Genomic DNA, 13,134 nt, shown 5'->3' with positions numbered 1-13,134 from the left:
TAAGGAAGCCAGATTGGGAAGACTGGAAAACTAACCAGTGTGAGCTCAGTAGCTGGTTACCCTGCGAGCATGTGAAAGTCAGCCCTGCTGAGACCCTCTGAAAGCCTGGGGGTGGGGTGGGATCATCTGGCTTCAAGGGCTCTTCCCTGTGACCCTGCATGCCGATTTATCATCTTGATTATACCACACGTGCCCAAGATACGGGCCAGAGGTAGCACAAGAGGAGGCCCGTGAGGACTGGTCCACAGTGGTCTTGTGTGACTGTCACCGGCAGAAAATGGCAATTCCCGCAGTTCTTGTCCTTTCAAAGAGAAAGGATTCAGTCAAGAGCAGTTTTAAGTAGCAAGAGTTGTACTAAGCAAAGCAAAAGTATGCTCCCGAGGGGGAGGAGGGGAGCCGGTTGTCTGGAAACCAGAAGCACCTGCAGTGGGGGGTAGGATTGGTTTTCCAGAGTGGTGGAAAGTCCCTCCTTATGTCCTGCGTCATTTGACTGACACGTTAATTGACAGCTTGAGGGTATATAACTCTTTCCTTGTGAGCAGGCGCTTACCCACAAGCACCCAAGTGAATGGGGGGTGGGAGATGCCAAAAACTGCAATGCTAACTTATTACAGCTATGGCACAACAAAGCCCGGGGTACTTGGAGTCCCCTTTTAGGGCACAGTGCACCTGTGCCAGCCTGTGCTGGTGGTTTCATCTTGTTTGGTCCTGACAAGGCTGGAAACTTAGCAGTCCTTGACCACGAAAGGGAGAATCTCCGAGTGTGTTCTAATCACCAGGGTCCAGGTGGGAGAGGGAAAGATGACCCTGTCCCGGAGGAGGCGGGGATCCGCTCACGTCTGACCAACTGCCTCACAGGACCAGAAAGGTCTCTTGGCGGGAGGGGGACCAGAGCGGGGCTTTGAAGGGTGGATAACGTGGGGATAGGGGCTTGCTGAGAGATAGGAAAGGGAGGATGCATCCGAGGCTCTGCCTGCCTCCTGCTGGTCGCATCGACCTGGCCTTGACTCCTGAAGGAACGTGTCCTAAGCATGAGTAATGGAAGGTAGATTGTTTTCCTTTAGCCCCTTTTAGAATGCTTTCTGCTTCCAGTAATGGAAATCCTGACTTGACTGTGGCTTAAAGAAAGCACACGTCTCTCTGTCTCACCTCCCTAGAAGTCACCACGCAGAGCTGGCCCCAGATGCCACGAGGACATCACGGACCCAGGTTTCTTCCTCTTGTCCATGCAGCGCACCCCCCCCCCCCCAGCTTTCCAGTGTGTTGACGGATCACCTCATGATTGCACAGTGGTCACCAGAGCGCCACGTCTTAGACAGGAAGCAGCATCACTGACAACATCAGTCCCTTCAATCAGGATGCAACAGCCTTCTGTTTGGGGCTCAGTGACCAGCTGTGATGGAGGCTGGGAAAGCGGGCAACAAGATTGCAGGTCATCAAGATGAGGCCATTGATCCTCAATGGGGAGGGGATGTGTGTGATCCCCCGGGGGAACATTTTTGGTTGTCACAGCTGGTGGGGGGCTACTGGCATCTAGGGGGCAGAGACCAGGGATGCTGTTAAAAGTTCTACAATGCACAGGACAGTCCCCACAAGAAATTGTCCTCTGGCCCAAAATGTCAACAGTGCCGAGGCTTTGAAACTCAGGTTTAGACCAGACGTGGTGCGTTGCCTAGAATTGAGCAGTTGCTGCCTTGAATAAAATAGAGGATTCTGTATAGACAACTCACAGCGCTCGATGTGGCAGCTAACGGACACACTAGCAGGAGCCCAGCCCTTGTCTGCACGGCTGGAGCCCTGGGTGAAACAACACGGCGTGTGGGTTGAGGATGCCCGTTGTCTCTTGGGCAGGAGATGGGTACATTGGCCTTTCAGAGGTGCTGAAAGGTACATGTATAAAGTGCTGATCATCAGTTCTTGCCTCTTATGATTTAATGACTATGTCCAGGCCTTTAATATCACCCCTAATCATACTTTCTTAAGGAAGTGAATCCCTCTTTTATAGCAGGACGCAGATTCTTTGGCTGCTTTACAGTCAGAATGGCCTTTGCTCTTTACAGTGTTTGTATTTTCCAAGATGATTTTGGAAAGGAAGAGGCCTGCTCAAGCTCAACTTGTGACAGCTGTTCCTTTAGTTTTCCATTAGCATTTGAAAAATGTCTCTTTCAGGCAGTGTTCATTAAGATTTTAATTTTGCAGTTTGCTCCTTTTTTAAGTGACGTGCAATTAATTAAGGTTTAATGTGTCATCTATTTTTTGCAGTGACATTTTTACTGCCCCCTTTCATTCGAGTCCGTTTATAAATTGTACTCTAGCTAATGAGTTCCATCCTGATTTCCAGTTCCAAATAATTACCACTTTTCTAATATGGCTATTCTTTAATGTGTCACAGAATTGAGTACATTGCCAGGCGAACTCAGGTGAGCTGGGTCTTTCTGGGCCATGGGGCCACTGGGGGCTGCGGGGCAGGGAAGCCGCCGAGAGTCCCTGCTGCTCTCGTTGAGCACGGATTCACCAGCCGTCGCACGTCGGACACCCAGGTCTGCATGGGATGTAAATGCAGGAGCCTCTGCCGGGCCTAATCCCTGGAAAGACTAGATAATTGCCCTACTTCCCACTAGTGCTTTGCCGGTGGAAACATGACTAATGGGATGGGAAATCTTGAATGATTTTTAACTGTATATGTGGCTGAGATTGGACCAAAATTAATTGAATAGCAATTCCTTATGAATGTCTATTTTACTACCAAGCCGAAACGTATGAACATTTCATCAAGTTGAGTTGAAGTTTAGCTTTGCAGTATTAAGAGGGGGCAGTGGGTGGTATGGGGGAGATTTATGAAGGAAGTGACTAGTGTAAGGGAGACTGAGAATGTAGAAGTCAGAGTTTTCCAGAAAGACAGAACCGATGGGAGATATATATTAAGATTTATTTTAGGGAATTGGCTCCCGTGATTTGGGGGGTTGGTAAGCCTGGATCTGTAGGAGAGGCCAGCAGGCTGGAGACTTGGGCAGGAGTGGATGCTGCAGTCTTGAGGTTGAATTCTTTCTTCTTCAGGAAACTTCAACTTTCGCTCCTAAGACCTTGGACGAGGCTCACCCCCATTTGGGGTGGGAAAATCTCCTTGACTTAAAGTCAAGGATGGGGATGATTGTGGATGCTAACCACATCTACAAAACACCTTCACAGAGTTACCTAGATTAGTGTTGGATTAAGTCCCTGAGTACTAGACCCTGGCCCTGTTGACACAGAAAACTGTCACAGAGGAAGAGGCCCCCTGCAGGGTGGTGGGAAGTGCTGGCAGCTGAGGGTCAGGACCCAGGTCTGAGCACTTCTCTCATACCAGCTTCGAGGTCTCTGGCAGTGCCCTCAGCCACTGTGACCACCATCCATTCTGGGACAAACGTTTATTAAATGCACGCCTCCTACCAGCCAGAATGATGTGTGTTAGGAAGCAGAAATGACTAAGACGTGCCTGTGTCCTGGAGAAGCCCAAGTATAGTGAAGATTACAGACCCAGGGCCAACCAACCACCAGCACAAAAAGTGAAGGACCACACATTTCCTGCAAAAGAAGAACCATAGCCGTCCCCACAAGGGATCTTGGAGGAAAAAGGGAGATGACAAATAAATAGGACTTCAAATGCTTTGCCAGTGTTAGTATTTACTGTTGGTAGTTTTAGAACATTCTAGTAGCATTCTCCAAGTGTTACAAGGCACCTTTGTGGTCTGATTGTCCCTCCATTGCTGGAAAGCCGTGAAATCTTATTTCTATAAAAAAACTCCACGATAGAGGTGCTCAGTTTAGGTGGTTTTATTTAGGAAACGTAAACCATTAGGTGGAGCACTTAAAGGTGGGTTGTGTTAGTGGAGGTGACGGTCAGGTGTGGGTTCATCCAGGTGGCCCCGCTCCAGGGCAGAGTCAGTTACTACGTTTTGGAAGTTTTACCTTTCATCCATCTCATTGTGTTTCACTTTCTGCCTGTGGAAGGGAGACGGTCTTATCGCGTCCACCCATTCCTGTTTCTGCTTTGTGGTTTCCAGGGGCAGATGTCCACGCCAGGGACCCCCGCCGCGGGATGTCGCCCCAGGAGTGGGCTGCTTACACGGGACGGTTTGAAGCGGTCCGCGTCATCCAGAGGCTGCTGGAGCGACCCTGCCCAGAGCAGTTTGGGGAAAAGTACAAGCCAGAGCTGCCGCTGGCCCCCGAGGCGGGTGCGAAGCCTGCGGGCTCCAAGAACTGCTTGCAGCGGTTCGCCGAGTTTGTGCGGTCCACGCTGACCTCCCGCTCGCGCCAAGGCCTGGAGGATGGGGGCGTCCTGGACCACATGGTCGGGATGACCACGAGCCTCCACAGCCCCGCGGTGGCCATCGTCTGCCAGACCGTGTGCCCCGAGAACCCCCCCTGTGTGGGGAAAAGGCGGCTGGCGGTGCAGGAAATCCTGGCGGCTCGGGGGGACCCGGACGCGCACGCCCAGGAGAGGGACAAGGCGGAGGGCGCGGAGCAGCAATTCCGGACCTCCCAGGCCGCCGGGGTCTCCAGAGAGGGGGCCCCCAGAGCCAGCCTCACGTCTTCCCAGCTGCCGGCTGCCTCGCGGAGGGCCAGCCTCCTGCCCCTGCAGCTGCTGCGGCGGAGCAGCGTGCGGCCGGGCGTGGTCATCCCCAAGGTGCGCATCAGCAAGGCGCCCGCGCCCACCTTCCAGCCCGAGCGGGCGGCGAAGGGCAGCACCAAGGACAGCACCCACTTGCAGCTCCCCAAGTGGCGGTACAAGGAGGCCAAGGAGGAAAAAAGGAAGGCGGAAGAGGCAGAGAAGCAGCGGTTGGCGGCGGCACAGAAGGAAAAGCGGGCACCGTCCTGGAGGAAGAGGACGTGAGGGGGTGTGTGTCCGGCGCGGGAGAGCCCGGCCGGGGATGCGATGCTGCCCGGAGCCCCAGAGAGGGAGGCGGGGAGGCTGTGGGGCCTCCTCTCTAGGGAGGAAGCGCCTCCGCCTCGCCCTTGCTTTCTAGGCACCGCACATCCCTGGCCCGCAGGCTCCTTCGGGCGCCCCGGAAACATTCGTGTTTGTTCCAGCTGCACTGAAGAGTGAATTGAGCATAGCACTAATCGATTTGCCTAAAACCAGTTCCCTTAGCAATCAATCCACTTAGTGGGCATTTAACCCAAAAGTCTACCTTTAGAACTTCAGTTAAGAAAGTTTTAAGGCCAATTTATCAAAAGGGCATTTTCTGTATCATTTTGTATTTTTGATCACAGTCAAATTTGCAGCACTTTACCAGTTGATGGGGCTCTTTGTGTTTATGATGGTTTTAATGCATTTGTCTGAAGACCCTTTGTTTAAAGTACTGTTTCTAGCAATAATTATTTGTGGTATCTCTATGATGTCACAGAATGTGTGGCATTCTCCGCCCTTTTGCTGTTTGTTTGGGTCTTTGCCTTTCTATCCCATGTAGGTGCCCATGAGCACTGCGTGTTCTTAGTTGGATTAAGTGATGCTGAATATTTCTTTCTCTTTGGCGGAGGCATTAACTTTATAGCAAAATGATCAAGTAAGATAGAGGGATCAGATTCCCTTGTATCTTATTTTTTAAGTTCTCTTGTACATCCAGTGGTAAAAATGAAGAAAACCCAGTTGTCAAAGTATGAGACTTCATAGAGAAGCATGTATTTATTGCTAGAACTAAACTCATTTTAAACAAGGGATTTTAGATACACTGCATACAACATCTTGAACATATTCAAAAATAGATATGAGGGAAAAAGTATTTAAGAAAATGGGGGAAAATCTAATAAGTTATTACTAGAAATACAAAATTATATGCTCTTAGATAAGTTGGATTCAGATATCCTTAAAATGTTAAAAAGATGCAAAAAAAACCCCATAAGGAACCCAGAGTTCTGCAAACTACTAACATGGGGGCGGGGCAGGCATAAATTTTTAGCGAAATAGGGATTAGAACTGAATATCAAGCCAACATGTTTTAGGCAGGTTCTCCTGGAGTGAGCTGGGTTGCTTCCTCCTCCTGACTCAATTCCATGGAATCCCTGGTGTGAAACTGCTTTTCTTTTTCCTTTGATGACTGCCCCTGATGCTCAGTTCACCCTCATGCCGACTTTGTAGAATTTCCAAGGTGTGGGGACTTTGGCAGAGCACATATGTGATTTGCCCTGGGCCCTGAGCTCTCCGCGGGAGTTTTCTGTCCATACTTTTTATCTCCAAAGCACTGAGAAATTCTGATGAATCTCTGGCCATCTGGGTTGCAGAGTATCTCTCACATATGCACTACCAACAGCACTTTATTTAAATATTATCCTGCTTAGAAGCCATAGATTTAAAATATTACAGACCAATTTGGAAGCTCTTTATTATAACCCTGGATTCTCCTGGGAAATCGTGCTCCCTGACTCTGTGGTGACGAGCACCCATCTGTCTCATGATGTGGGCGGGGCGGCGCTGGCTCCCCCCCTCCCCCTCCCACCACCAGACATTGAGCATATCACACTCACCTCTCCAAAAACCCCAATAAACAGACCATCAGGCTGCACCCAGACTGATTGGAGACAGGTGTGACAGCTTGTGAAGTCAGATTTTAGTGAGTTCCTCCCTCATCCCAGAAGGGCACAAGAAGGGCTCAGAAGGCTGGACCCACTTTAAGCATCACTGATATAGCTGGCTGTGGGTCACCCTTGTGCCTAAGTCCGCTTGGATGAGAGGAGGGCTGGTCTCCGAGGTGGAGAGAAACACCCGCCTCCCTGAAGTCCAGTCCACATCCTTTGAGATTTTTCGTGTGTATATATTTTCATTGCTTTGAGTGGTTGGCTGTGCTTTTCTCACCAAGGCGTCACCCCTTTCCCCTCCTCCAGTGTTGGTCCGGGTTGGGGCAGTGATGAGCAGTGTTGCCCCAGCTCTCTCACTACATGTTTCCTGCTGGCCCCTTTGCCTCCTTTTTTCCTTACTTGCTTTTTCTTTGTTTTGCCTATTTTCTGCTCCAGATTTGGTTAAATGCCTTGATCATCCCAGGCATACAACCACTACTCTGAGGTCTAAAACGCGCAGAAACGCAAGGCAGTCATGAGAGATCAACAGTGTCCCTGTGGAATTACTGTGTCGTGCCCTCCGAACACCCAGGAGTGAATGAACGGCAGGTTTTGCCAGCTGCTTCTGTGCAGAATTTTGGCACAGTCCCCCCCACCTCCACCCCCACATCCCCCCTTTTTTTTCTTTAGGGAGGGAAACTTGGTTTGCTCTGCTGACAGATGACAGCGCCGCCCTGCTGTACAGAGCGGGGAGGGTGCGGTGTCTGCTTGCAGTCCTGGTGTTTATTGACTGTAAATAGTGAATTTCAACTTGACAGGTACCTTCTCAGGGATTTATATATAAACATAGTTAGGGGGAAGTTGAAGTATATTTTAATACATTTTAGCAATTGAGTGAGTTATGATTACACTATATAGAAGATGTATTTCTGAGACCATGTCAATGCTGCTGTTTTCTGGGGAGATACCTGGGAATCCCCCTTCACGTTGAGATTTCGTGATTATCAGAAACTCGGGACTCTGGCAGTTGAAGTGGCTTTGGAGTGGATGTGAAGTCACTTCAGTGCCTCTCAGTGGCCTCTTGTGGATGTGAACCCTGCATTTAAAAAAAAATTCAACCTCTACGTATGTAGAGATGGCTGTGACAACACAAATGGACCATTCATCACCTTTACCTCTAGAACTGGTTCCTCCCCACCTGATCCAGGGCTGTGTGGTGTGAGAATGACAGTGTTTTCTATCTGCTTATATGAATCACACGTTCTACAGTCAGCCCAGCGCCAGGCTCACCGCTGGCAGCAGGGAGGGGAAAGCTGGAATGACCATGGTGTTCAGAGACTTTCCATGTCTTTGGCTACATTCGAGAAATGCAACACATGACATTATGGACCCTTGTGACTTTTTCTGCAGCGCCTCCCCACAAGTTCCTGGCAGCACTAGATGTTGCAGAAATAGGATCGGAAATTGCAGTAGTTCGTCATCTCAACTGCAGGCACGCCTGCGGCTCGCTCCTTCTGTGGTGGGTGATAGAGTTCGTGATGTCAGTTGAAACGTGGGATTTGTGGACGTGGGGGGCCCGTCCAGGCTGCCTCTGCCCGCTTCCTTCGGTGCTGTCAGTGGGGGACCAGGTCTCTGGAAATCCCCTGTCTGAGTGGAGATGAGGCTGTTATCTGTGAAACTGAATCCCGTGAGGGGCCCAATCCTGAAGTGGACGTGGAACCTGCTGTCTCTAAGGGAAGACTCACAGGTACCGAGTTATTGTGAAGAAAAGCATCCCTGAGAGGTCAATAAGTGAGCCAAGACTAAGAAGTAGGGATGATCTGTGTCTTGCAGCCTCTGGCAGGAGCACTGTATTCCGCATCCCCCTCCCCCCACCCCAATCCACACTACAAGACAAAAGACCGTTTTTTCATCATTCACCGGAGCTTGCTTTGCAAAATGAATTCTAGCCCTGATGGACGTCAGGTGCAATGCTTACCCCCAGGTTTGCCTTGGAGACCCATGCTCTCTCCTTTCCCATCCTGATACAATGTAAGTATTCCCTGCAGTGGGGAGATTTATCAGGAACTAGTATAAGCTCTTAGTCAGCCTCAGTCTTTTTAGGAGGAGGTGCTGCACTTTTTCTTCTTTACAGTATTCGGAGAAATTCTAACACACTACCCAAGTATTTGCTTGTGAGCCTTTTCATCCCACGTGGGTAACTGCTTGGAATCTGCATTCGGCTGTGGTTGCCCGGCTCACAGCATCGCTGGTCGGTGTGTTTGGTCCTTGGTTTCCGCAGCAGCAGGCTCACGCTGGGCCCCTTTCAGCAGGGCCTGGCAGACCACGGGCTTCTAGGGAAGGAAAAGGCAGAAGATGCATCATGACCGATCCTTGTAAAAGAGCCAAGTCCCATTTACGGCAACAGCTGGCACTGGATCCATAATCCTGGCAGCGGGGGTGCTGTGGCCACCAAGAACTCACAACAGAACAGCTCTTCCTGAAGCGCTGGTTGCCATCCTCTCGATGCATTTACAGTTTGTTTCAAACATCTTGAATCAGCTACTCGTGGCTGTGCCCTTGAATTCACGTTTCTTCATTAACATTTAAAATCAGCCGCTAAAAAATTCCTCTGGAGGTTTTGGGTTTTTTTTTTTTTCCCCTAAGAAATAGAAAAAAAAAAACCCAGAAAACTACCACTGCCTGACTTGATTTAGCTCATTTTTGAGGGACTCAGGTGAATGCCAGGGCTGTGTGTACAGTCTCTCTCTACCTGACCCCGCCGGAAACAGGGCTCATGTGAAAGGCACAGCCCTGCGGTGCTCTGACGGCTGCAAGGGGAGGTGCGTGATGTGGTGTGATGTCAGTGCACGCGCGTGCCTGTGTGCGCACACACACACACACACACAAACTGGAAGGAGTTCAGGTTTTGTGCTCACAAAGGGGACTGCCACTGCGGCTTCCAGGTCATGTCTTGTGGGACCTGCTTTGGTGGCGTGTCGTGGAGGATGGGACAGCCCAAGACCCCCACCGGGAGCACTCCAGTGTGTCCAGTGTGACACAGAACACAGCCAGCGTGTCATCACCCAGGTCTTCTTGTTGACAGGTGGTGTTGGCCTGGGTGGCTCATATAGGAGCTCCTGTGTGAGGTTGTGTAGCCAGGCCTGGGACATCTCTCTGCTATTGACTGCATCCATGGCGTGGAGGGGCGGAATCCAGAGGGGGTGCTTGGGGAGCTCCACCAGGCGTTCAGCCCATGGTGGCAGAGTGGTTTGGTACCAGGCTAACCAAAGAATCAGCATCTTACCCTGAGGAGGCATTGAGGTTTTCCCAAGTCTGCCCAAGTATTAGTACTCTAGTTCATCAACGCTAACACAGTTTGGTTTTTGAGAGAATCATTTCATCGTAATGGGACAACGTTATATTGTTTTTGAAGAAAATGTAGAGGAGAAACAAAATGAAGGCGGCTGTTGCAGGCACAGCAGTGGCCTGTGTTGATTTGATACTCTCTGAAATTTTGGGAGGTCGCATTGAAGCACTTTAACACCAGTTTTTGAGCAGAAGTTCTAGAAGCTGGTTTGGAACCTCGCAGCTCTGTCAAACTGGGTGAAAACCAGAAAAGGATGCTATAAACCTCCCGATGTTACCAGCAACCCTGTGAGCCCTTGGGCCATCCTGAGGAATTTGAATAATAGACCCCATTCAAACAAACAGGCAAAGCTAATCTCATCGCAGTTCTTTTCATTCAGCTCTTTGTTCTGCCTGGCTTGTACTGGGTGTCTGAGAATGTGTGTTTTTAACAAGGGTGACTAAGAGCTGTATGGACTTTGCACAAGTGCCAGGTTTCTGGTTATGTCATGTTGGTATAAGCTTTATTTTCTGAATGTAAAACTATTTTCATTGTCATTTCTAAAAATCCCCTAGGTTTCTGGATGTTGTAAAAATGTCGAATAAAGATATGATTGTGTAAAAATTTCTTAATGTTTTATTTTGAGGTGAGAGTTTTGTTGCAGTTTATAAAAGCTATTTTCCTATTTAGACCTCAGGGCTATTTGGGGACCTGCAAATAAATGTGACCCCAGCAGTTGCAATTCTCGATATCCAAATGGTTAATCATCTTTAAGTTAAATAGGATATATTATTCAGCAGAAAGAATGCGTCTTTTCTTTTTAACTTCTAACAAATTCTGTATCTAAAGTTTAAAAAGTATAGCAAAAAGGATGTGGATCGTGTAAAAATGTGGGGAAATTGTGGCTACAGAATTAAAAATCACTTGTGAAATAAACAGTCTTATGGTGCAACGGTGTTATATTTGCATAAACTCAAGTGTGTAAATTAGAAAATGATACAATGATACCAGCGTTTTTAGTGTTATTTATTTTGATGGAATAGATGTGCACTTCTTCATCTGACACGCTTTTACTTCTCACATTTCAAAGCTAAATTTTTAAGTTCATGAGCTACCTGTGAATACCTCTGCACGTGTTAAAGTAATCTCTTTACATTCTACCTCTTCTCAGAAGTAGCCATGGGTAGGGAGGCATCCTTCAGCCATGTTTCTATCTATTTGTTTACATGCGTAAATAGAAACAGAAATTTAGATTTGTTTCTACATGTGTTCTTTTACTTAAGTGGTACAAAATAAATGTTTTTTAGTTTCTTTTCTTTACTCAAAACATGTCCTTGGAAAGCTTTTTAAAGAATTTAAAAGTGAATTTCAATTTCTTTTAACAGCTAAAAAAGTAATGCACAAAAACAGGAGAAATATACCAAATACTGTAAAAGATGAAAAGTGATTCACTCTGCTCCAGGGCAGGCAGTCCCTCAGACTTGTGCATCTTTCTAGAAATAAATATGTATATTTATATTTATTTATTTATTAGTTGATTTACAATGTCGTATTAATTTCAGGAGTACATCAGAGTGATTCAGATATATATATATTTTTTCAGATTCTTTTCCATTATAGGTTATTACAAGATAGTGGTATAGTTCCCTGTGCTATACAGAAGGTCCTTGTTGTTCATCTGTTTTATATGTAGTAGTATGTATTTGTTAATCCCAAGCTCCTAATTTCTCCCTCCCCACCCTTTCCCCTTTGGTAACCATAACTTTGTTTTCTATGTCTGTGAGTCTATTTCTGTTTTGTAAATAAGTTCATTTGTATCATTTTTTTTAGATTCTCCATATATGTGATATCATATGATATTTGTCTTTTCTCCGTTTGACATAGAAATATATTTTTAATGTTTTCTCCCCTTCGTGTGTGGTACAGGTGAGACTGTGTTGTATACACAGCTTCACTGGTGACCTTGCTGAGTGCTGTGTAGTACTCCCCAGGAGAGCTGCACTGTGGTTCATTTAATCAGCACCTCGCGATGGACTATTACAGTATTTTCAGTTCTTACCACTTATAGGTAATGAAGAGTCTTGAACTAACTTACCAATTTGTATATACAAGTGAATGTTTCTCTAAGACAAGCAGGTAGGAGGGAAGGGAAGATGAATTTTAATTTCACTGTCACTGCTGTGTTGCCCTTTTCAAAGCTTGCTGAGTCGGCAAGCGTGCCTGTCGGCAATGATCAAAAGAGGCCGCTTTCCCCTGCAGCAGCACTTGCTGTTTGCCCATCTTATGGTTACGACATTGCATCTCGTTTTAATTGCCCCAGTCATTGGTGAAGTAGAGCATTTTTTCATGTGTTTTTTGGCCATTTTTATTTCCTGTTTTAAAAATTTCTTATATGTATCTGTTTCTCATTTAAAAAAATTTTTACCTTTTGGTGTGATTTTTGCTGATTTATAAGAGTTTGCTATAAATTTTGAATCCGATTTTTGACACATATTGTGTTTTTTTCTCCCATTTTATCACTTATCTTTAAGGTATCTTGTGTAAAAGTTTTAAATTTTGATTTAGTCAAACTTGCCAAACTTTTTACTTTGTATTTGCATTTTTTATTTAAAAAGGTCTTTCCTACCACAAATCAACAACATTTTTCTTCTATAGTTTTATCTAATGATTTGTAGCTACTTTTTTTTTCTTTTTAGCTCAAAAAAGACTCATACACAATTCATCATTTCAGTAATTTTTGGTGGGACTGGAAACAAACAGCTGCTATTTTGGGGGGAAGTTCTATTCGACATTTGAAAAGTCTGAAGTCTGACACGTTAAAAACCATAATTTTACTCATTAAAATCACCTCATCAAGAATCGTAATTATTAAGGAAGGACCTACATAGGAAGTCAAATTTTAAATAGTTTTGTTCTCGGCCAAGATTGTTATTGGAGATTACGCATATTTATTTGTGAAAGAGCAAATGATGTGGAAGGTCATGTACAAGGGACTGTCTTTATTAGAAAGTCCAAGAACTGACATGAAAAGTGAGGGAGGTGGTCTTTCCTCCCCCAGCTGAACCTGTGTCGAGCACTGTGAGGCTCTAAGGACCTTGGACAGATGGCCCTAAGGTGGTGTGGCCTTGGGATGCTCTTTCCCGTCTGGTGGCCCGGGCCCCGGAAGCAGTGCCTCTGCACTGGGCAGTCGTGCGGTCAAGACCGTCACCCCCTGAGGACCTCGGGGGCATCTACGTGCAGCCCTTTACCTGGTCACTAGCTCCCAGCAGGTC

The 13,134-nt window shown here is 47.0% G+C and overlaps 1 protein-coding gene across 1 annotated transcript in view; it reads left to right on the top strand.

Moving 5' to 3' along the window:
- ANKRD33B (ankyrin repeat domain 33B) overlaps window positions 1–10,802 on the top strand; it is an 81,234-nt gene extending 70,432 nt beyond the window's left edge. Inside the window, exon 4 of the mRNA XM_057708529.1 lies at window positions 4,044–10,802. Coding sequence (XP_057564512.1) covers window positions 4,044–4,873 — 830 coding nt within the window. The 3' untranslated portion in view covers window positions 4,874–10,802. The remainder of the gene's footprint in view (window positions 1–4,043) is intronic.
- Window positions 10,803–13,134: the final 2,332 nt, after the last annotated feature.

This window comes from Hippopotamus amphibius, chromosome 15, assembly GCF_030028045.1.
Source record: "Hippopotamus amphibius kiboko isolate mHipAmp2 chromosome 15, mHipAmp2.hap2, whole genome shotgun sequence".
Lineage (NCBI taxonomy): Eukaryota > Metazoa > Chordata > Mammalia > Artiodactyla > Hippopotamidae > Hippopotamus > Hippopotamus amphibius.
Note: the sequence above shows the minus strand (reverse complement) of the source record. Positions and strands in the feature narration are given on the sequence as shown.